Below are 24,248 nucleotides of genomic sequence, written 5' to 3' on the forward strand. Positions count from 1 at the left end.
TTTCATGGATCCAGGATACTATGCATCCTGATAAAGTTCCCTTGGCCTTTGGAATTAAAATAGACCCACATCATCACATACCCTTCACCATACCTAGAGATTGGCATGGGGTACTTTCCATAAAATCATCTCTCAATGCAAATCAAACCAGCTATTAGGCTAACTGACATAAAATCTGTGTATTTCTGCTCATGTTCATAACTGTGTGCACATTCGAAATGTAACTCATCCCATCTTATTTTGAGATACAAGTCATAATATTACGAGAATAAAGTCACAATAATTCAAGATTAAATCCACCTGCCCTATAGTCTGCTGTGCATTACGTTGTTATATGGCAGTATCTCATCCACACCGTCTGACTGACACAGAGATCCCCGCCAGGGTCTCTGGATGAGACAAAGTTTAGGGAAGCGGCTGAACGCTGCTCTACATTGGAGGTGAAAAACCCAACCTACGGCAAGAGCACAGACGCAGCGCCACATGTCTGCAGCAGATAAACACACACACACACACACACACACACACACACACACACAGAAGCGCGTCCATTATAATCAGTGTTGGACAAGTTACTTTTAAAAGTAATTAGTTACAGTTACTAGTTACTTCTTCCAACAAGTAACTAAATGAGTTAATCAGTTACAAATTATAAAAGTAACTACTTCAGAAAGTAACTATTGCGTTATTTTCAAGTACATTTTTAAATGCTCAAATATGACCCCACCTCGAGCCCTCTTTAACGGAACTTAAAATACATGTGTATGTTCAATTATTTATGATAAATCTGAATATTATAATGAAATGGACACTTAATACAATACATTATTAACAGAAACAACGTATACATGTCCGACTATGCGTGCTTCCACTTAGAGAAGGCTAATTTTGGATTATTTGGGCTTGCCATACCAGTCTCTCATTGACTGACTCGCTTGTGTTGTTCGTTGTGTGTCTGACTATGCGTGCTTTCGGACACCCGCCCAACTCTACGTCTGATTGGCTTACCATGAAAATTTACTCAACCTCAGCCAATCGTCAGCATTTATGCGCTTGTGTCGTGCACTGCCCATTATCTGAGGAAGAACAGTAAAAAAAAGTCTTTTACCTCTCGGTTCAGATCTAGTTGGTCTGATGAAAAAAACAGCTTCAATTATAGTAAAACGCCGCATTTTTTGGCAGTAACGGTAACAGCGTTATTAAGATGGCCGATTCAACAAGTCAAATCGGCCGGTGGGCAGTCGGACTCAATGACCAATCTGATTGGTGGAGTGCTAGCCCTTGACTAGCAAATCAGTGCACTTGTGTTAAAACACTTACCGGTGACGAGCGTGATGTGCGTGACGAACGCCTCTCAAAATTTGACGAAAATCTTTAAAACTGACCTTTGTCGATCAGAAAAAAACAGACAGATTCAGCAACTGCACGGCCTATTTCTAGCTTAAAATGTTTTCAGAAACACGTTTCCGTGAACTATTTTCGTAAAATACGAGATAATATTCTACGAGATAATATTCCGAACGAGCCGCCATTATGGTCAGATTTGAAATTCGGGAAAAGCCAGACCCACGTGACATGTTCGTCATTTCCATAATTTTTTGGGTGACAATACAGATTAGTGCCGCCTGCTGTTATGGAGACGTATTACGTCTCGCGCATGCGCAGACGAACGCTCAAGTCGGCGTCGCTTCGGTGTGTTCCGAGACACTTTTTGGACCTCGGGGAGACCTATCAGTCCGACTGCCTTTTCTGCCGACGGTTGGCCGTCAGGTTGGTGTGTCAGGGGCTTTAACAGACAGTGCTGCGCAGTAGAGTGCTGTGGAGATACTCCCACTCACACAGACATAAAGCTATTGTGTTTTCTATATTGTATTAAAAAATATTTTTTGTGACTTTAAAAAGGCAAGGAGACTTGTGAATTCCTAAAAGTATTTATATGTTTTTATCCAGATGGTTCGAAGACTTGAATGTCGATAATGTGATGTGATGGACTGTTTTAGTTGGTTTTTACTGTTTTCTAATTGTTTATCTGTTATCTGATAGTAGTTTCCAGAGAATGTGTGTTCAAAATTCAAAAGAAAGGGCTGCACCTCCAACAGAATATGTCATGTAGATCCACCCACTCACACAGATATAAATCCTCAGACCGTACGGTATCCAGTTTCTCAAACAGGTATCATTCTGCACCGATCCTCAGACCGTGCGGTATCTACTCTCTCTAACAGCTATCATTCTACCCGATCCTCAGACCTTATGGTACGCAACAACTAAAGTGCAGATCAAAGGAGGGCAATGGAGAAAAATACCGGCAAAGCTCGCATGACTATATTAATGTTCCTGTTGTTCCTTCTGTCTGAAGCAGCTTCTGGTAAATATCTGCTTTTATTGTGAAAGGATACATGTAGACTTTATTTCTGACCTGTCCCAAAGAATGATGTCATCTTGTTAAGAGAAACTGTAAATGTGTGTAAAATGGATAAATTTATGGATTTATATTTACAATACATTTCAGTTTCTTTTGATAATGAGACTGGATTTATGAAACTGTGAATAATTTATGAACTGTAGTTAAAAGTTAGACTTTTATGTATTTAGCATGTTTAAATGTATTAAACAGTATTGGCTTTGTTATTTACAAGGGTTTTATTCAACGTTATAATAATATATAATAATATAAGAGAGTGTTCGTGCTGTTTCAGACTGTTTGACCAACTCCGCTGTTTAGACAAAGGTTTGTCGCCTAAATAAAGGTGGGACAGAGAGAGAGAGAGAGAGAGGGAAATAGCTGGGGTGGGGGCCGGGGGGGTGTGATGTGCATTGAGCTGTGCAGTGTTGTGATTGGCTGGATTAAACAGGAAGAAATCACTGTGGTGCTGAAGTCAGGAAACTAGTAATATAGCCTGGGAAAACCCTGATGAATTTGTGGAAAATTTGAGATTTGCTCAGCAAGTTTGTCTGGCCAAGAGCCCATTCAAGCCCATTTCTAATTTTTCTAAATTGAGGCACCAATCACAACCGTTGAGGCGGGCTTTACACAATGATGATAGCGCATCTCCTTCATCGCTCTGATTGGTTTTAGGTCTATCCAATTGCGCCCAGAGGCATTTGAGCAGTGTCCATTGGTGACGCCCCCTTTGGAAATGGGCTGTGAATGAACCTTCCCAGATCCTTCTCAGTTACAACTGAGAAGGATCTGGTGTCAACCAGGCTATCTGAAGTCAGTAGAGGCAACAGTTCAACCTGTGCTCAAACACCAGCAACATTTCCTGCATCAGGAAACCTGTTGTTGCTGTTTTACAGACCGTAACTGTTAAAGGGATCTGATCATAGCAAACAATGACATGCTTAGACTTGAGCTGGTTAGAAATTGATCAGCTTCATGTGTCTCAACAACAGCTTGTTGCTTGATGTGTAAATATCTCTTTCACTCTGTTTCTCTCGTTCTCTCATGGGCTAAAATATAAATTTCCTAAGTCATATTAACTTCCGATTCAAATTAATTCATTTTAAGCAAATTTGCAGACATACTAAAATGTCCCATTAGAAACAGATTTATACTGATATATTATATAGAGTTAGATTGTGACACATCGGTCTGACTCCTATCTATAAGATTATCGGCCAACATGTTTCCACGGCTCTGATTGGCTGCGTGAATGGCTCCATTTAATCCCATCCCAGTCTTCTAAAGAGTTGACCTGTGGTAATAAAGTCCTGTGATATCTCTGCAGTTGTGACAGATCAGTGAACGTCTCCATCAGGTGAGACTCTACAGAGACCTTCTGCAGGGACACACCTGTAGAGAACTGTTGACATAACATTAGTTTTTATTATTAATAGTAGTTTATTATTGTTTTTCAGACCTACCTGTGGTAACAGTGCACCCTGGACAGGATGCCATTCTGCCATGTCAGGCTGTTGAACCCTCTATCAGCGTTGTAGAGTGGAGCAGAGATGAGTGCATCCTCTTTTACAGCGATAAAGAAACAGATACAATCATCCACAATCCATCCTATAAGGGCAGGGTGGACCTGTCTGGCAAAGAGCTGAAGGGCGGAGACGCGTCTTTAATTCTGAAGAATGTGAGCAGCACCGACAACGGAACATACGAGTGTCGAGTTGGGTCAGCTGATTCCAGACGTAAAAAGAGATCCATCATTGACTCTGATCCAATCAGAACCATCCGTCTGCAGGTTACAGAGCCAGGTGAGTGAGTCTCTCTCAGTGAGTTTTTCTGAGTATCAGGTTGTAGCTGCAGTTTCTAACATCAGAGAGGATGAAGACTGCTCCACTATCCAGACATTTACTAACTCATAAGTTTTTTTAACTTCAGGTTCCGAGGATGGAAACTCCTCTCCTGGAGGCCGATACCGTGGACTGGCAGCAGGTGTTCTGGTTCTTGTAGCTGCTGCAGTGGTTGGTGTCCTGACATATAAAAGACATAAGGACGAAAGGCTAAACGACTTGTTTGGTGCCTAAACTTTACGGTCAGCACCGAATGACACTTTAAGACATTTAAAATACTTCTTTTTTAGGTATATGATATATGGTCTATTGGTGAAGTACTGTAGATGATAACTTTGAGGGGGGAGATACATTTTGTCCCCACAGGGATGAAAATAATCCAGCAGAGGCAGAGATATGTAGAACAGAAAAGGGGAAATCTCACGCAAATATCTTATAACCAGGTATAAAGAGGTCTTCAACCTGTCATCTGTGTGTTGATCAGGTTAATTGCACATTTTATATGGTGTTTATTTTGGATTTTTATTTTCTGCTCAGCCATTTAATGGTTCAGGGTGGCTGCTTAGAATTATATATTTCCAATTAATAATTACATTAACATTGTATTTGTTATTATAAATCATTTGATGCAGCTCAGAATATCTCAGGGGAACATAGAGGACAAATCCGTCAGAAAATAAGACAAACTGTATTTATTATCTACAAAGTAGATTTACATGATGTTTGTGAAAGGATATGTTATGAAATGTGAACTATACAAAAGTGATGATCTTTGAAATCAGTTGATAATTATTTAATATGAATCAATGGATGAAATAATAATGATCAGAGACATGAAGGAAGTTGATAACTCAGTTTTAACATTCAGATACCTTAATGCGCTTTAAATTGTTTTAGTCTTATTTTAATACTTTATTTTTCTACATTTTGGATCCTCAGGTTGTTACTTTTATATATTCATTGTTGTGTGTTTTTTTATTCTTTGAACACATATAAAGCTGCTCCAAATATCCAACCTCATATTGTGTGTGTGTGTGTGTTATATTAATATATGAATATGTTAACTGTGTAGAGGAGGAGCAGAGACTGGGGGAAGGATGTGATCCTGAGAGACTAAGATCTGAATCTGATGGAGGGTCTCTGGTGTCAGCTGAAGACACCTTTGTCCAACATGTCCAGGATTTCACAAACACACTCTAACTTGTTTCATGCTTCTTGCAGTCAGCGCTGTCGGGGAGATGCGGTTGTCGATATATCCCAACTGCGGCCTGGGCGACTGCACGGAGAGTCTGCAAGGTTTTGTAAAGACGCAGACGCGATACTATAGACTGTAAGAGAAGAATTCAGTTCTCAGAGCTGCTCTACCTTTGACACCAATCAGTATAAACAACCAGACTTTTAATGGCGACCGCGCGCGCTGACCATAAGAAACATAAACCCAGCTTAAAGGTTGCTCAGCTCTCCCAACTATCCTTTAGAAAACAATCTGGTGATGTTTTGCCCCCCTCTGGTAGACCTGATATAGAATGTGATGAAGCTTTGGGTGCAGTAAGTTTAGTTTCTGTAGAAGTGAAGCTGTTGAACCTGTTGATAGATTCACTAAAATGTCCCTCTATCTATCTATCTATCTATCTATCTATCTATCTATCTATCTATCTATCTATCTATCTATCTATGTACTGTTGATCTAGAAACACCACGCCTGAATCCCAGGGTAACCGCAGCAGGAGAAACACAGTCCAAGTCCTCTGTGTGTCTTTCTGTTTGTCAGCTGGAGTCTCTCATTTTCCTCTTTAAAGGACAATTCCGGCGCAAAATGAACCTAGGGGTTAATAACACATGATTACCGAGTCGACCGTTCTCTGGGATATCTTTTCATGCTAATCGAATGTGTCTCTAGCTTGAAACAAGATCGCGCAAACCGCTGATTAGCTTATAAAGCTAGTAGTCGGGGCAGAGGGTAAAGTAAAAAGAAATCGCTATTTCTATACCTCTAACAAGGCTCAAAATAGCACCACACTTCAACGGCATAGCATAATGAGGGTCCCTACATGTAAACCGAAGCATTGATAACTTTGTAAGTGTACAGACGAACACCGTGCTGTTGGCTTGTTTAATCCTGTAAAATGTTATTCTGCGGAGTAACTACAGCATCAGATGAATGTGGTGCAGTATGAAGTAACATCATGTAGAAATAGTCGAGTAAAGTACCTTAAGTACAGTACTTGAGGAAATGTACTGAGGTAATTTCCCAGCAGTTGTTTACCAGATACCTGAGCTGTTAATGCCAGTCTGATGCCGCTCAACCGGACCAACCACACAACACACCTGTGTTCCAGGCAACCGGCCATGAAAAACCACACAAAGAGAATGTATACCTGGGCCAAGTTCACAATCAGTTGTTAAAAATAGTTGAACCTGGCCCAGGACAACGTCTCTTTTTATAACAGGAAAGGTCAAAGTGAAGTCTGATTTGTCTCTCTTTATATCTATTATAAAACAATGCTCATATCCATAAACCTTTATTTAAGGTTTTGTTGACTTTTGAACACATCCTGCCTCTCAAACAGAAGAAAATTAAAGTCAATAAAACTGAATATTCAACCTTTTTTGAACTGACTCCTATAGCCGACAGAAGAGATTTAATCTGAATGGCGCCATATTTAGTGGGTGGAGTGCGTGTTTTGAAATGGTTGAAAACACATTGAACTTTGCACCTCCCCCGTCCTCTCACTCTAAGTCAGGATGTGCTCTGTTATCATACAGTATGTCTGAACAGACTGTTGAAGTTTCACAGCAAACAACTACATTTACAGTTCAGTTAAATATCTGACTGTTTCTGTCAGATGTTTAACTGAACTCAACACTAAATATGATCCCCAGAAGCAGATGTTATGGCTATGATTCTCTCATTTATGTCTCCCATAATACATAGTGGTATTTCCCCAGCAGCAGCATTAGTCATCACTACTAACATAAAATGTTCTACTGCTACATTTCCAGAAGAGGATGGAGACAATGAGCAACCGAGAAAGACTTCTATACGTTCTTAGTTATTCATGTCCTGGTCAATTATCAATGAGATCAGCTGCGTTTGTTCTTCATCAAAACGAACACAGCAGCTGTTAACATGCAGCCTGTTACTCATCGCTGTCCCGTGTTCTACAGGTTTGGGACAAAGGCTGTTCTGTGTAGATGTTTCGAGCCAGTTATCACAGAGGTTTTTGTATCTCGGCTCAGTAGAGAGAAGCGTGTGCCGATTAAACTGTTGCATGACACCAGCGGTAAATGTATTTATTGTTGAGTACACGCTGCCTTTTTCACCCAGGACAGAAACAGGTGATTTTGTGTTGTTGCACGGTATGGAACTAGGCCTGATTCCTTTGCTGCTCCATAATATCGTGTTAGAAAGAGACGCCAAGGGGTCCTGACCAAGCATCAAGTATTTGACGAGTTAGGAGTGAGAATGTGTAAACCAGGCAGGGCCAGGACGGCGGCTGCATGTCTTCTTAGTTTTGTTTATTCAGTTATATTAATAATAATATAACACTAATATAGTGTTGTTGTTTTGAATATTGATTTGGTTGTTAAAAATAAGTGTTGTTCATTACAATGTCATACATGAAGTAAAAAGTACAGAGTATTTCCCTCTGAGTAAGAAGTAGCACATGGCATGTGTACATAACAGTACTTAATAAATTATATTAATAACAGATTAGCTCTGTCTGGCTTTTCAGGGGGTTTTGCAGAAAGCTTTCTGTTTCTGTTATGAATTCTTGTTGCGTGGTGACAGCAACGCTGCTGAGAATAGTAGTTGAAACAGGTAGTGGCTTGTTTAGGAAAACAAACAATCACAAACATGGCTGTCATCATGGCTGCGAGCCAAGTTCCACAACACTGAACTGTAAAAACAAGTTTCATACGTAATCTCACTGGAATGATTAACAGAAAACAAAACTGATAGTGTTTAAGTTCAGGGGTTTTTACTGAAAGTCATTCTGCAGTTTAAAGAAGAACTGACTATAAAGAAGGTGAGGCAGTAATAGTTCAGATAGAGCAGCAGAGGAAGCAGCAGCCATCTTTACTGATCAGACACAAACACACACACAGACCACTGACTGACCTCAGTCTACTTTATTAACTCTTTCCTCTCTGCACCGTCACACTATTTATTCTCTTGTTAAGCTACATAAACACTTTGACTTGTTTGATGGGCATTATTACTTTTTATATGTGTTATATATATGCAGCTATATTTGGTTCATAATAGTTAAATGTTTCTGTTGATCTCTTTGTGTTCAGCTTTATGTCTGATTCTTTATCTTCGTGTAAACACATTTTGGTGAAGACATATCCCGCCTTACTCTGCCTCTGATTGGCTAACCCTGGTATTCTCACCCTAACCCTAACCAATCTCACTCCTCATGCCTAAATCTAACCAATCCAACCAAGAAAGCCAACAAGTACTAGCCAATCAGAGGCCGAGTGGGGCGGGACATTCCTTCACCATCCTGGGAAACCAAACCAAGGAAGAAGGAACCAAAATGTATTCCTGTAAAGTGTTCTGTGTGTGTGAATCAGAGTCTTTGTATGTGCTTTCACATATTTGAAGTCTGATTCTGACCTCTAAAGAATTTAAAAACAATCTACACCCAGTAACTCACTCTGCTGCCTCACTTTAGTCATAATCTTCAAATTAAAGCATGTAGTCATCCTCTTCATGACTTCAGTCTCCTCTTCTCTCTCTGTGGACCATTTGGATAAAACAGTTGGAATCAGCTCTCAGATCATCTTTATTTCTTTAAATCTGTTTGTCTGAATGTGTGTGTTTTAGTTTAACATATTTGTCTTGTTGTTGAAACTCAGTTCAGCGTCATGGTTGTGTCTTTGTCAGAAGAATCTAAATATGACGTGACATGTTTAGCATTCAGACAGAATAACTTGTTGGAACTGATCCATGAAACACAGAAACATGTTTAGTTGCAGACAAACTGCTGATCTGATAGAAAACTGCACTCAACTGTATGTAACATATAAAGGAACTATTTTCACATATTGATGCATTAATGCAGTTCTGTTTCTGTCTGTCCACTGGGCCTTTCGTCCCTCCAGTGGTGGAGCTGATTATTCTGCAAACTTCCCGTAAATGAAAGCCTTCCCAGTGAAATGCTCCTCTGGAGAACAGAGTGAAAGCTGCCTCCTGCTGGCTGTCTGACTGCATTACATCATGCTTTCTTTCTTCTCAAAGCCTTGGCACATGATCTGCATCTTTCTTTATTACAGCTTTTTCTCAGTTGCTAAAACACAATTTTCTGAAACCTTGCACCGTATTCTTAAAACATTAAACACAAAACCTCATCTTCAAGAACTATTTACAAAACCTCGGACTCCTCGCAAAATGAAACCTTCGCCTCATAACAGTTTTACCTGTGTTCAAAACAAAGTGATCAAAATGATATACACTATAACGCAGTCAGTAAACAATACACCAAGAAATACAAAACACATTGTTCAAAACATATAGTTCTCAGGGAGAAGTACATTTTTAATCTCAAAACAAATTTCATATTTTTCCGTCACTGTCTTTAGATGAACTAAAACATCATAGTAGCTCAAAATTGATCAGAAATTACTACTCTGCTTTGCTCTTTGCATTTTTTTGTTCTTCCTCCTCATTGTACCTCTATTTTTACAGTACTGTACCCTGCATCTCACAAACTTGTCCGTTGTCTCTGTGATGCTGTAATTCTTGTTCTTTGTTGATATAAACCTGCAACAAGTCAAAATCTATTGAGCAGTCAGTACTGTTATGTGTGAGTGAATGAGTGTAACACCTGAACTGTTATGATGCTCTATGGCGAGTGGATAGTGCCACGGATAACCTACCGAAGGAGACTGTCGCGTGACTCTAACGTGTGGATTGACTACACCGTCGCCAGTGTACATCGTAGTTGATAAGTACGCCGCCACACCTAAGCGCCGTCGCCAGATGTGCCCCCCCCCCCCATATGTAGGCTATTGAGTGAATTCAAGTCAGTCAATATACAGTAAGCCTATGTTATAGCCTATAGGTTTAAATGTATTTTAATTCATTCTTTACATGTTCCAGGCCCTTTATCCATTATACAAGTTGCTCTAAAAGTACTGACAGTATAATACGATAAATTAAGTTGTAGGACATCAGTTTATGTGACCTGCACTGTACTAAAGATTCCTCACTTCCTGTACCTCACTTCCTTTCCTCCCTTGTCTTCACAACTGATTGGCTTTTGTTTCCACCCTAATTACCTGATTGAGTTCACCTGGTCACTCCTTATTTAAAGACTGCACTCCTTCCCACTCACTCTTTTCTACACCTTCACATGGGGTGGCAGCTGGTAAGATGAGTTTTACTTTGCACCTTTATTTCTTGATAATGTGTCTATTTGAATGACGGCTTTAATTTATCTAATTACTTTATGATGAACATGTCAGAATATTGACTTTAAGTTCTAATTTCTATTTGTTTCTTCCCAGATCCTCCAACCCGTGTGTCTGTCTGGTCTGTCCTGTTCTGTTATGTTATGTTATCCATTATAATTTGCCTCACCACCTTTTGTTGAATAAATCTTCATTGAATGGACTGAACTTCTCTGTGGCTTTTCCTATGCATTCTGACCGATGCCCCATGACGATGGCGATGAACCTCTAAAACTGAACCCTCCTTAACATGCACTGTTGGAAGAATGCATTGTAACTCTAGCTAACATTGATTGAACATTGGCGCCATCTACTGGATCACTTACACTAGTTGCCTTACTGTTTATTAAGGTTCATACATCTGTTTACATGTAACTTTATGTACGTATGTGTATATGTATGCATGTTTACACTTCATTATACACAACTTATATCTGTACGTAGTAGTCAAACGTTCATGTTTAAAGTTGCCTTGTTCGTCTTTGTTTTTAGCTGTAACGTTATGTCTCTTTCTGCGTTGAAAGCAACACAAAGTCAGACTCACACTCCCTTGTGTTTACACTTACTTGGCCATTAAAGCAGTTCCTGATAAAAGAAATATTAAATATACTGTAAGTTCTTAAGTATCTTGCAGATACCCCCAATTAAAAACAAAATCTGATTTGAGTCAAAGGCACCAAGATCTCACTGTGTGGGATGGCACTCTGTTCTTCATCTAGTTGGCAATAACCCCAGAAAAGGTAAGACCAGCCAAATCACTGACTTATTTATTCTGTAATGGGTAAATGTCATTCAAGCACCTTCATATTTGTTTCAACGTTTGGAGAATACCCTTAGTAGTTGATCTGTTTGTATTTTTTGAGTGAATTGATATTCATTTTGGGTAACAAGTGGACGCAACTGTCACTAAGGCTAGCAAGCCCCCCAGCTATAAGCTGTTATTTTTCTGATTTTGATCATATATCTTGTGACTATACCTTCGTTAAGGTCCTAAGGCATAAGACAGTTGATGATTTTAGTTAAAAATTAAGATTGTTCGGACAGCTAAGCTAAGGTAGCTAATGCTGGCGGCTTCTGTCGCTTGTTGCCATGGAGACATTCCGAGTGTTCATTCAGCATTGTATTACTTTTTATGAGCATGATATTAGCCACACATGAGTAACAAAAGTACCAGATAGTAAGCAAAAGAACACTAACAAAATGTGAATCTTAACGATATATGTATTGTACTCTAGTTATCAAAGTTAGGGGAATAGTCACACTGACGACGTACATAGTTCAGACGTCTTTAGATAGTGAAGAAGTGTGTTTCACACGTTTGTAAGGTGACGTACTTAGTTCAGATGTCTTTAGTAGGCGTACATTTGTATGGGAATTCTAACTTACGGCGTTGCCACGTCGCCGTCAGAAAATGTTTCTAACATGCACTCGCCGCCTAGTCGCCGCTGGTCTCTTGTCTGCAATCCCTATTAAATCAATTCAAAAATCCACACGGTTTGGCGGAGACGGGGAGGGTAGCCTGCTCCTTCTCCTGGGTATCCTTTGAATGACACTATCCACTCGCCATAGCTTTCGTCCAAAGAGTTTTACAACGTTCTCTCATTCCCACCTCCAGCTGTGATAGAGAGCTGACGTTACAGGCAGTGACTGAACCATTGGAAAGAAGTTGAGGTTCACCATGTTGCTGAAGACACTGAAGCATTTTATTAGTTATTAAGTCATTTCAACAGTTTTGATGCTAGAGGAGGCTGAAGTTGGAGAGTAACACTTTACAATGAGGAACACAAAAATGTAGGTGGTTACTGAGGAACAAATGATGTTCTGCAGCTGCACAGCATTGTGGGAGTGTTTTGTTTGGCTCACTGAGCATGCTCAGTGTGGAGCTGTTGGAGACAAATCATCAACACCAGACTGGTAGAGAGAGAGTGATTCATTATTGAGTGTGTGTAAGGTCAGTGATTGAGAGTGTTTCCTGTGAGGACAGTGGAGATGCAGTACTGACAGAACACCACCAGGTGGCAGACCAGACCAGTCTCAACACAAGGTGGGGGGGGTCTGGGGTTGGTCAGAGCAGTTCTAACACCCATTTCCTCTGTGTAGGGTGGTGTAGCAGCCACGTGGTTTCTCCTCCTGCAGTTAGCAGCTCAGTTAGTCTCTTGTTAGTTTATAATCACAGAGATGAATGTTGTTGATGAAATATTGTTAATGAAGATTATTTCCATACATGTCATGAAATGGGAGTTATGATTTCCCTAAAGTTACAGACTTTGTCTTTGTACATAAAATCAGTTTATTGTCATAAACACACATGTATCTGCTGTTTGTTGGATCTGCAGACAGAAACAGGCATCGGTAACCTTAGTCCTGTCTCTGAGCAGCAGCAGCATGATCTCCTACTCCCTCTCTGTCCTGTCTCTTTAACATGATAATAGGACTGAATCATTGGAATTTCAAATAGTGAGGCAAAGTTTTTCATCTCGAACTCACAAGCATTGAAGGCAAGCCCCGCCTTACTCTGCCTCTGATTGGCTTACTCTGGTATTCAGTACAGTACAGTTGGAATCTGCTCTCAGATCATCTTTATTATGAAGCTGAAGACTGTATTATGTGTGTGTGTGTGTGTGTGTGTGTGTGTGTGTGTGTGTGTGTGTGTGTGTGTGTTTTAGTTTTATATATTTGTCTTGTTAGAATTAGTTCAGCTTCATGGGTGTGTCTTTGACTGACATGTCTTGCATTCAGATAAAATAACTTGTTGGGACTGATCCAAGAAACACAGAAACATGTTTACTTGGAGACAATCTGCTGATCTGACAGGAAACAGATTCACTGAACTGTATGTAAAATATAAATGAACTCTTTTCACATATTGATGCATTAATGCAGTTCTGTTTCTGTCTGTCCACTGGGTCTTTTAAATTTGTCCCTCCAGTGGTGGAGCTGATCTTTCTGCAGACTTCCTGAAGTTAAAGACTTCCCAGTGAAATGCTCCTCTGGAGAACAGAGTGAAAGCTGCCTCCTGCTGGCTGTCTGACTGCATTACATCATGCTTTCTTTCTTCTCAAAGCCTCAGCACATGACCGGCATCTTTAATTATTAACACTGGACACTTTAATATATATGTGTGTTTATATGAGAGAATGACTGTCCCAGGGGTGAAAAGGTAACATCTACCTTCATTAGCCTCATGCCCCACCCGTCCAGCACGCTAAGTGATGCAAATCAAACACACCTGCTGCGATTCAGAAATATGAGGAATAAAAAATGCAGTTGATTCAAAACTTCACAAAGTGATTTAGTAAATGTGTGATTTAATAAATATTCTGTAAAAGGAGTCAAGAAATAGGTGTTATCAAGTATTATTTTAGTTTAGTTTTGGAGTACTGTCCACAGCCTAACATTAGATTTCCTGATCCACTCTCCACACCAGATGGTGGTAATTCACCAAGAAGAAGAAGAAGAAGAAGAAGACACCTGCTGCCATGTTACTTCACCAACAGGTGTATGCTGGTTGTGGCTAACATGCTAAATGCTAACATGCTGATGGATGATCCTCCACTTCAGGTTCAGACAGGTGAGTTCAACAACACGCTCTCTGGGATGGATGGTACTGTTCAAGGAAGGTTGCTAGGAAACATAGCATTGTGTATGTGCCTGTGTGCACTAAGAACAAACACTGCTGTGTATCTTTCTGCTGTGTGTGTGTTTGTTTGTGTAGCCTACAAAGCTTAAAAAAGTGTCAACAATGTAAAATAAAAACTGTAAAGTTGATGGGAAACATAGCATTGTGTGTGCAATACAAAACTGTGTTTCTTGTGTTTCTTGTGCTGTTTTCTGTGTCTGAAGCTGCTGTGAGGTTAATAAGGTTTAAATATCTCTGTTGTTGTCATGCGTCTTAATAATGTTAATAATAATATTTGTTGCGCCCGCCACGGTGTCCGCGTGTTGTCGGTCATTTTAGTTTAACTGTCTGAGTTTGGTCTCTGTTGTGTTTTCTGCTGCAGCTTTTTTCTAAAATGAATTAACTGTTGATTTTGGACACTCTGGTGTGTGATGTCATGTGTCTGTTGACATGTTGATGATCTTTATTTTGTAGCCTAAATGTTACTGTAATACAGTGAATTAAAAATCCATAAGTTAAAGAGCTCTGAGCTGTTCCCTGCTGAACTGAGCATGTGTAAAGAAAGAGAAGGTGCTGTGCTGCCACCTGCTGGCTGGCTGACTCAACTGATATGATGCTTTCATCCAAAGAGAGTTTTACAATGAGCATCTCATTGAAAAAGATAAAAATACATATATAAAGTTGATTTGTAAGTGTACATTTGTGCAGGAATGTGCAGTTATTTTCCAGGGTTGTAAAAACGTAATACAAAAATATGTGTAAGAGGGATTTGTGGCCTGGCTGTGTCACGTGGCTTCAGATGACGGTTCAGATAAAAAAAAGTTTGATTTCTCTAGAACTAACAGACTTGTAGCGGCCCTTCAGCTGTCAGTTTGCTATGACTTCACGTATTAACTTCTAGCTGTGTTCTCATCAACATCACCATCTGCTAGAAGAATTGGGATGTATCCATGGAAGTGGGTGTGCCGTCTGATGCCTTGTATGTTATGAAAAGTTGCCGGTGAAAAACACATCTGAAGAATGCAAATTTGCTCTCAATTTGAGTAGTTTGTCTTTTTGTAGCTGCATGAGGCTCATTATGCTTTAAACACTGGGGACCAGTGATTGGCCAGCTGGACTCCACTGGTTGGACTGGTGTGATGGTGTTCAGGTCTACCTCAGTGAGGAGTAGAGGACCTCTGGCTCTGCTGGAGACTCTGAACACAAACAGTCTTTACATTATTATTAGACAACTCATACATGTGTAGCTAAGCAGTCCCCTTGCATTTTCATTAGCCAAAAAACAGCTTAGTCGGAATACAGTTTATTTCAGAATAAGGACGAAGAAACTGAGTATTTTCTGCATGTGAACATAGGCAGTGTTTTGTCCTTTTGTAGTAAGGAAAACAAACAGTGACACCAGAGTTTATTGATCCAACAGAGAAACAAGCTTACAAATACAATAGAAGTGTCAGTTATTATCATTTTACCTTAAATAACAAGTATTTTTTGCAGAAAAAAATCTGAGTTGTTATTTGTCTCTTAAATCTAGTGAAGTAAAAAGCACAATATTCCTCTCAGAAATGTAGAGGAGTAGAAGTATACATTATCATGAAATGTAAATAAATAAAGTTGTACTAAATTTCAAATAAAATGAGGAAGCTGAACTGCTTTGAGCTTTTATTTTGGCAGGTAGTTCAGACATGTCTTTAAAATGCATACACATGACATTAGTGTCGGTACTACAACTGATTATCCTAACCTAACATCACAAACATAATTTAACCCAAACCTCAACCTTTACTAAACTTAACCATGTACTGTTCCCAACAGGATACCACAGATGCATTTTGGGATTGGAGAAAAAAACTCTGGGTCGTTTGCATTTCTTGAAACCAATCACAATCGTCTTAAGCGGTGCTAAGCGCCGGACGCAGCAATGGATGTCAGGCAATTATCCTGGAAATGTACCTCAGTTGATCCAGACTATTAAAATGTCAACATGTACAGATGCCACACAAACCACACAGTTCATTAGTTAACACTATATACAATATACTGTATATAACATTGTGTGAAACCTGTGCAGTAAAAACATTGATTTACTTTAATGAACACACTTTTTTAAATATCTTCATTTAATAAGAATTATTTTTTTCCTAAATGTCCTCATAATGATATCAAGTTCTGACTCAGAATGAAAGACTGCACAGAAAGGTATTATGTAGCACAGAAATGCTCCTGATGGACTTGGATTTAGAGAGGTTGGATCAGTAAGTCGTCTCCACTGTATGTTCACAGGTTGTTTAGTTTGTGTGATGTTACTGAAACTGTCAGTTCTGCATTCTCAGCTAATAAGTGGCGACTATCGTAACAGTGCACCGTATCACATGTTGTTATTATCAGCAGTTTTATTGTTTAGGTTCAGTGTTTTGATCAATATACTTTCTTTCTGCCATGTTTGTTTTATGTTCAGTTATTAGACGAGTCGACAGGTGAAAGAGCATGAAGGTGAACAGTTATCAGTAACACTCTGAGTCCAGCAGAGGGCCACGTGGACCGTAGAGAGGATCATATCTGTTCAGTGTGGAGGGGAAAGCACTGCAATGTTTCTGCCCATAAGACTCTTGAAAGAGAGTAATGATTTTTTTCTTTGTGGTGAAAATGATTAAAGTGCTCATATTATGCTTTTTGGCTTTTTCCCTTTCCTTTATTCTGTTATATAACTTTTTTGTGCACGTTATAGGTTTACAAAGTGAAAAAGCCCAAAGTCTACCCCAAGGGACTTACCATCTCCAACAGAAAACACTGTTCACAAACTGCTCTAAACAGCTCTATTGTAGTCCAGCCTTTACTTCAGAGATGAATGTTATAATGCCTTGACTAGCTGCTAGCGTGGCACGCCCTCATACTCTGCTTCTGACTGGTTAGTAGTCCTTACCTAGCTACTGCACATGTGCGGCTCCCAACAAAGATGGAACAGAAGTGAGATTCCTCGCTCTGTAGCTAAAACAGAGAGCTCAACACACAGGGTGAAAAGAGGAGCTGCAACAAATATGCAGCATAACAAAAATATGGTGTTTTATAAAAACCATGTAAACATATTCTGGTACAACCTCTAAATACAATTATGAACCTGAAAATGAGCATACTATGAGCACTTTAAGTACTTTACTTAACTTTACCTTCCCGAGGCATCATTTCTGCTAGTGATGGGACAACCGACTCTTTTACGCGAGTCGGTTCAACCGGACGGTCGTAGGTTGGCCTACCGAGTTAATAGATTCGGTCACCGGTTCGCGTGCCCACGCGGGGGATGGGGGACGGGGGGGATCGCGTGTTTACTTCCCCCGCCAGAAACCGCTTGATTACATTAGACTCGAGCGGTTGCGGGTACATTCAGTAGCCTGGTGTGCGGTCTCCTCATGACAGTCTAACTACCATGTAGCAACATTCACTTCTAACATTTAACTTAACATAACTACCAAGATAACATGACGTTTATTTGTATGTGATATAATACTTTCCCCTTGGTAATGTAGCCTATGAATTTCCATGAACACAATTCTAAAATGCACGAGACATAAAGGCTTCTGGGATCGGTTGATAACTCAAACTTGCCGAGAACCTAGACACCCGTTTGATTACATAGACTCATGCATTAGGCACGGTTACGGTCTCGTTCAGTAGCCTGGTGCGCAGTCTCCTGGTGATCATCTAACTATCATGTAACAAACATTCACTTCTCTAACATTTAACTTAACATAACTACCAAGATAACATGTCGTGTATGTGTATGTGATGTACTTCCCCATCAATAATGTGTGAATTGCCATGAACACAATCATCTAAGATGCACCAGAAACAAGGCTTGGTTAATAACTCAAACTTGCCGAGAACCAAGACACTGCTTGATTACATTAGACTCGAGCGGCCGGTTGCACGGTTACATTCGGTCTCTTTCAGTAGCCTGGTGCACGGTCTAGGCCATTTCTTGATTGATTCCACCACCACTCCAGTAGAGGCACTAATGAGCTAGATTACTACACACACAGTAGCAGTCTAGCAGAAGAATACCAGCTACACACACAACGGCACGAATGCATTGATGTGAGAACAGGATTGAGTCGGTTCATTGACGTATGGCACTCGATTCTCCCGGTTCAGTGACACGAGTCGGGTTAATTAACCGGCTCTTCGGTCAGTTCGTCAACACAAATTTCTGCATCCATGGCTTAGCGCTGCTCAAGACGATTGTGATTTGTTTAAAGAAATGCTAATAAACCATAGGACATATCCTGAACCCAGAGTCCTCCCTAACCCCCTCCACAACAACAACCCTCTCTATTCAGGAAAGACAAGTCAACAGACTATTTAAAAAAGCAAAAGCCCCGCAAAGCTGCCTGTCTCCGGTGATCACAGACATCTTTAACACCTCAGACATAGTATGTACCAGCCTGCTTCAAGTCCTCCACCATCATCCCTGTCCCCAAGAAAACAAGAATCAGACTAAATGACTGCAGACCTGTCACCCTGACCTCTGTGGTTATGAAGTCTTTTGAGAGCCGTGTTCTGGCTCACCTCAAAACCCTCACCGACCCCCTCCTGGACCCCCTGCAGTTACCCTACAGAGCCAACAGGTCTGTAGACGACGCAGTCAACATGGCTCTTCATTTCGTCCTCCGACACCTGGAGTCCTCAGGAACCTACGCCTTCAACACCATCCTCCCTGCTCTGCTACAAGAATAGCTGACCCAGCTGCACGTGCCTATGTTGTTGCAATTCTGCACTGCCGTCATTGTGTCCATCCTTCATCAACATCACCATCTGGTATGCTGCTGCCCCTGCTAAGGACAAGAGCAGACTGCAGCACATCATTCGCTCTGCTGAGAAGGTGATTGGCTGCAATCTGCCGTCCCTCCAGGAACTCTGTCAGCGTTTCTGAGGCGGGCAGGAGAGATTGTAGCCGATCCATCTCAGCCCGGACACAAACTGTTTGAACCAGTCCCCTCTGGCAGGAGGCTGCGGTCCATCAGGACATAAACCTCACGCCATAAAAACAGTTTCTTCCTTTCTGCAGTCAGCCTCACCAACAAGGCCCCGGACCCCCACTGACTCTAAACCCCACCCCCGTCCCCCACCCTATTCACTACACTTTGCATTAACTTTGATCCGAAACTATACATCTGCTACTCAACCCATTCAGCCTCTTTTTTTGTTATGCAACCGTTATTTTGTATGCATTTATTTGTTTTTATGTATTGAGTGTTTATTTTATAGTAATGTTTATTATGTTTGTTTGTTAAGTGTACTTATTGTGGCAATAAACCCTTTTCTGATTCTTTAAAAAAATTGACTGAATCTTCACCGACTACAAAATCAAACCTTAGACGCTCTGTGCTGAAGCTGTTTGTGATTCGTATAAAAGTTTCCAACCGCAGCTGTTTATAATCTGCGGTGTGTTTGTTCTCTGTTCTTTGTTATATGCGCTGAAGAGAAGTGTTAGCCACAACCAGAACAAATGTTCCATCTGTCAGAGATGTGAAACCCACAGAACCACACGAGGAAAACAACCGGTGACACCAGAGTTTAATGATCATCTGTTGTCAATGTTCAGTAGATATTTGTTGGTGTTGTGCATGTATGAAACTCTTATAGAGGAACAAATCTATGGTTTTATTTAACGAAACATATAAAGAATGCAACATGCTCTAAATTGAGTTGAGTTATTTGTCTTTTTGTAGCTGCATGAATCTCATTTACCTTTAACATATACAGATAGGAAGTCAAACAGATGAATGTAGCGAGATGTGAGGGTCTCTGGGGACCAGTGATTGGCCGGCTGGACTCCACTGGTTGGACTGGTGTGATGGTGTTCAGGTCTTCCTCAGTGAGGAGTAGAGGACCTCTGGCTCTGCTGGAGACTCTGAACACAAACAGTTCCAATTAAATGAGAAACTATCTGAGACAAACTTCATCAGTTATTTATTTGGCTCCCTTCATACGTTTAGATTAAAAACTCAAGTATAGTTTTTTTCAAAGTTTGTTTTTAGCTGCATTTAATGAACATTTCCCATAAGCCCACGGATTATCACAGGTTAAACGTCATGGTCATCTTGGGCGGTGCTAAGATGCCGGACAGAGCCATGGTGCCTCTGCTAAATAGCCTCGGGAAGGAACTTCTTTTGGTGGAACATGTGTACGTAAAAAGTTGTTTTAATCGTGCAACAGAAAACTCAAATTGGACAGATAGTCTAGCTAGCTGTCTGGATTTACCCTGCAGAGATCTGAGGAGCAGTTGTCACCTTGTATGGCAGCCTCGGCCACCAGTGTGTGAATGTCCATTTACGGGTTTATTAGCCATGTCAACAGCTTACTCAGGATGTCTTTTTCGGTATGAGGACAAAAAAATGAATATTATGTACATTTAAACATAGTCAGTGTTTTGTCCTTTTGTACTTGTATCTTTAACTATTTTACCACGTTTTATAGGAAATCCTCTTATTCTCTTTCTGAGAGTGACAAGACAACATTGAAATGAGTCTCACTTTGTGTGTTTGCTACAGAGCTAGAAGTGATTAGCTTAGCTTAGCTTAGCTTAGCTTAGCGTAAAGACTGGCTCAGTTTGAAGTTGAGAAATAAAGAGCAGCTGTACCTCTGGTTCTGTTTGATTTGATCACTATTTGTCCGTAAATGACGTCTTCTGCTCGTCTCACTGCTGAGTAGACTGCAGCTGGATCTCTCTCTGGAAAATCAAATAAAATATATATTACTGCAGGTACTGATACCACTGCTGCTGTGTTGCTACTACAACACATGTAATATAAAGAAGAATATTTATACTGCTGTAAGATTATTGTTAATGTAGAATTATAGAGTTGTTATGGACTTGGCTGCAGGTTTTCAGACCTGGTCTGAACAAAGAGAGGGGATTTTTTCTGACACAGGAAACTGGACGACCATAAAGCTGCACAAACGTTGTAGCCTACTTTTTACCACACGGTACATAGATAAACATCTCACTGCCAGCTAGAGCAGAGACTGTAATGAGAAACCTCACCAGCATCAAAGCAGTTCACTGGAATCAACAGAAGGAAGTTACTGCTGTGGTTTGCTGGGGAAAATTTTGTTGGACTCCGGTCCTGACAACTTTAAATAAACTGATCAATAACAGTTTGAGTAAAACGCTACAAAAGTTCCCTCCTTTAAGAAGTTATTTCATGTGATCAGAACGTACAGCGATATGTAAATCTGCACACTTAGTATATCATCTTTGTTTTGTCCTGTGTCCTGCAGTGAAGCCTGTGCAGACCCACACTCAGCTGAAAGGTTGCTATGAAAAACAGGAAACTGGACGACCACAGAGCTGTAAGAGCTGTAAGAGCTGTTTAACCACAGGGTACAAAACACCCAAAGCAAAGCACAATACACACTATCATCTACTAAAATAGGCCATTCTGAGTGACTGTTGTGAACTAAAAACAGTGATTTACTTTCTAAAATATCCTAATTTTATAAAATGGTCTATTCCCAAAATGTCCTCAAGACACTAAAATATACCTAAGACTCTTATGAATATCAATGAAAACATCTTTACCTCTGCTCCGTCTGATTGGCTGTTGCAGGTTACGTGATATTTGGACATCAGTGTATGTGACGTCGTCATCTCCAGTGTCCGCAGCTTCAATGAATCAAAAGAAACATCAATTGTAATCAATGTATTCATTAAAGAGACATGCTTAAAGATGGAACATGAGGAGGATTATGTGATACGATCAAAGGCTCCAGAGCATACTAAATGGATGTTTTATCAACAACATGAAAGTAATTAATGAGAAAAAAAGGTTTTCTAGGTTTGACCTAAAGAAACAGTTTGTAATTAGAGTTGAAGATTTCAACTAATTTGACACGCTTTGCTTCAATTCTGAAATAATATTAGAACATAACAGTAAAATGTGATTTTTAAATGTTAACTGCTGCATAATTTATGTCGTTCTGGCGTCCTCGTCTAACCTTTAGGTTTCCTACGGATGCATCGTCTCACCAGTAGAACCAGCACAACCAGCAGAAACAGTAGAACCAGCCCAATCAGAACACCGACTGAAACGGGCCACAACTCAGAGGGAGGTGGGGAAGAATCAGGAGTAGAAGGAGATGAAGGAGGACTTGTAGTTGGGGGCTTCTCTAAAATGAACAGAAGAATATAATTAAAAGCACAGTAATAAAAAGAGTAGATAACATGTTCGGCCATTTCACTATTCCTATTTTTCTATGTGAAGCCTTAAAGCTATAGTGCGTAGTTTCTGCCGCGCCATGAGGAATTCTAAGTAATGACAACAAAACTGTCGGCACGTCCACATGATACAAGCCTTCTGTGATCGCCACTTTAAAGCTTTAGTGCGTAACTTTTTTGTTGTTCAGATGTTCAGAAGATTGTGGCAGCCGGTGACTTTACCGTGTCCATTGTGTTTTTTAATCCTCCGTGTCCTCCTTGGCTACTAGCAACTGTGTGTGGGGGGGTGGGGCTGTGCGTGATCACTGAAGGCTTGTTTTATGTGGACGCACCGACAATGTTGTTGTCATTACTTTGAATTCCTTAATGGGGTCGACAGAAACTACGCACTATAGCTTTAAACTTCATTGTTGTTTATTATTTGAGTGAATTCACTTGGTTAAAGAAGAGGTAAAAAGATCAAATATCAGACTTTCAGACCTGAGCTTTTTAGTTTGTTTTAACCGTTTCATCAGATAGTCCGGTTGGGCGCTGTGAAAGCTCATTGTACTCTGGTGCGGACCAAACAACCAAACTCTGGTATGCTTGAAAATAGGTGTCTGCACGCTTCTCAGTGCTCTAGAGTTTGGTTCACTTTAGGTGAGTACGTGATCGGAACTAAATACAGGAAATGAACTCAAAAAATGGCATTTACAAGCGTACAGTTTAAATCTTGCACACAATTTACGGACCAAACTCGAGTTGTGAAAGCACCCTAAGTTGAATGATGACCTTTAACCTCCTCACCTGTGACAGAGACCCAGCTGGATGGAGACTCTCCAACACTGCTGATGAGACACTTGTAGAGGCCTTCATCAGACCTGGAAAGATGGTGGATGGTCATGTGACCTGCAGGCTCAGTCCTGATGAAGGAGCCATCTTTATAGAAACTAGCTGGGAGGTTGGAGGACTTCTTTGTTTTACAGTGCAGAGTGAGGTCTTCTCCCTCCATCACAGGGAGGACAGGACTCTGCAGGATCACTGGTCCACCTCAACACAGAGACAAACTACAGCATGTCATCCATTCACACACAGCTTCATCAATACTGACTCCACAGTCTGATCTTACCAGTGACAGTGATGTTGATGCTGTTACTGGTTGCTCCCTCTCTGGACTCACACCAGTAAACTCCACTGTACCATGAGAACATGGGGTGGATGTTGCAGGAAGAATTAGCAGGTTTTCCCCAGTCAACACCACACTGAGTCCTGGTTTCATAAGCATCACTCGTGTTCCTCCTCAGAGTCCATCCAGCAGAGCTGTCGTCCTCCTCACAGCTCAGAGAGACAGACTGTCCTTGAAACATCTGAGAGCTGCTGGGACTCACAGTCAGAGAGGCTAGAGGGAGGAGAACAGAAAGAAGCAGTTAAAGATATTTTGCATTTTGTCTACATTCCTCATAATGTGTCCGTTTATGAGTCTGTTCACTGCTGAATCATCTCTGATTTGCTATTTCTGCATGTTTCCGAATTGGCTTCTCAAAGTGACGAGACAAAACCGGTTTAGAACGTTGCAGGAAAAGTTTCAGCAGTCTGAACCGGCCCGTCTATGCTCGACTCAAACCAGCTGATGGTGTCGCTGCGACTCAGCTAGTCGAGTCTCCAGAGGCTGGTTTTAGAACGTAAGAGACGTCAGCTGGTAAAGTCAGCTTTAAACTTTAGAAAGAAAATTAT

At 40.6% G+C, this 24,248-nt stretch overlaps 2 protein-coding genes across 4 annotated transcripts in view; one reads left to right on the plus strand and one right to left on the minus strand.

Annotated features, from left to right (window-relative positions):
* Window positions 1-24,248, minus strand: part of LOC116064565 — a 305,191-nt gene that overhangs the window by 207,480 nt on the left and 73,463 nt on the right. The window lies entirely within an intron of this gene.
* LOC116064564 (hemicentin-2-like) overlaps window positions 1-24,248 on the plus strand; it is a 173,913-nt gene that overhangs the window by 101,546 nt on the left and 48,119 nt on the right. For all 3 annotated transcript variants that reach the window (XM_035993845.1, XM_035993847.1, XM_035993846.1), the window contains one exon: window positions 3,859-4,206. In XM_035993845.1, the coding sequence (XP_035849738.1) occupies window positions 3,859-4,206 (348 nt within the window). The remainder of the gene's footprint in view (window positions 1-3,858; window positions 4,207-24,248) is intronic.

This window comes from Sander lucioperca, chromosome 17 (assembly GCF_008315115.2).
Source record: "Sander lucioperca isolate FBNREF2018 chromosome 17, SLUC_FBN_1.2, whole genome shotgun sequence".
NCBI classification, from domain to species: domain Eukaryota; kingdom Metazoa; phylum Chordata; class Actinopteri; order Perciformes; family Percidae; genus Sander; species Sander lucioperca.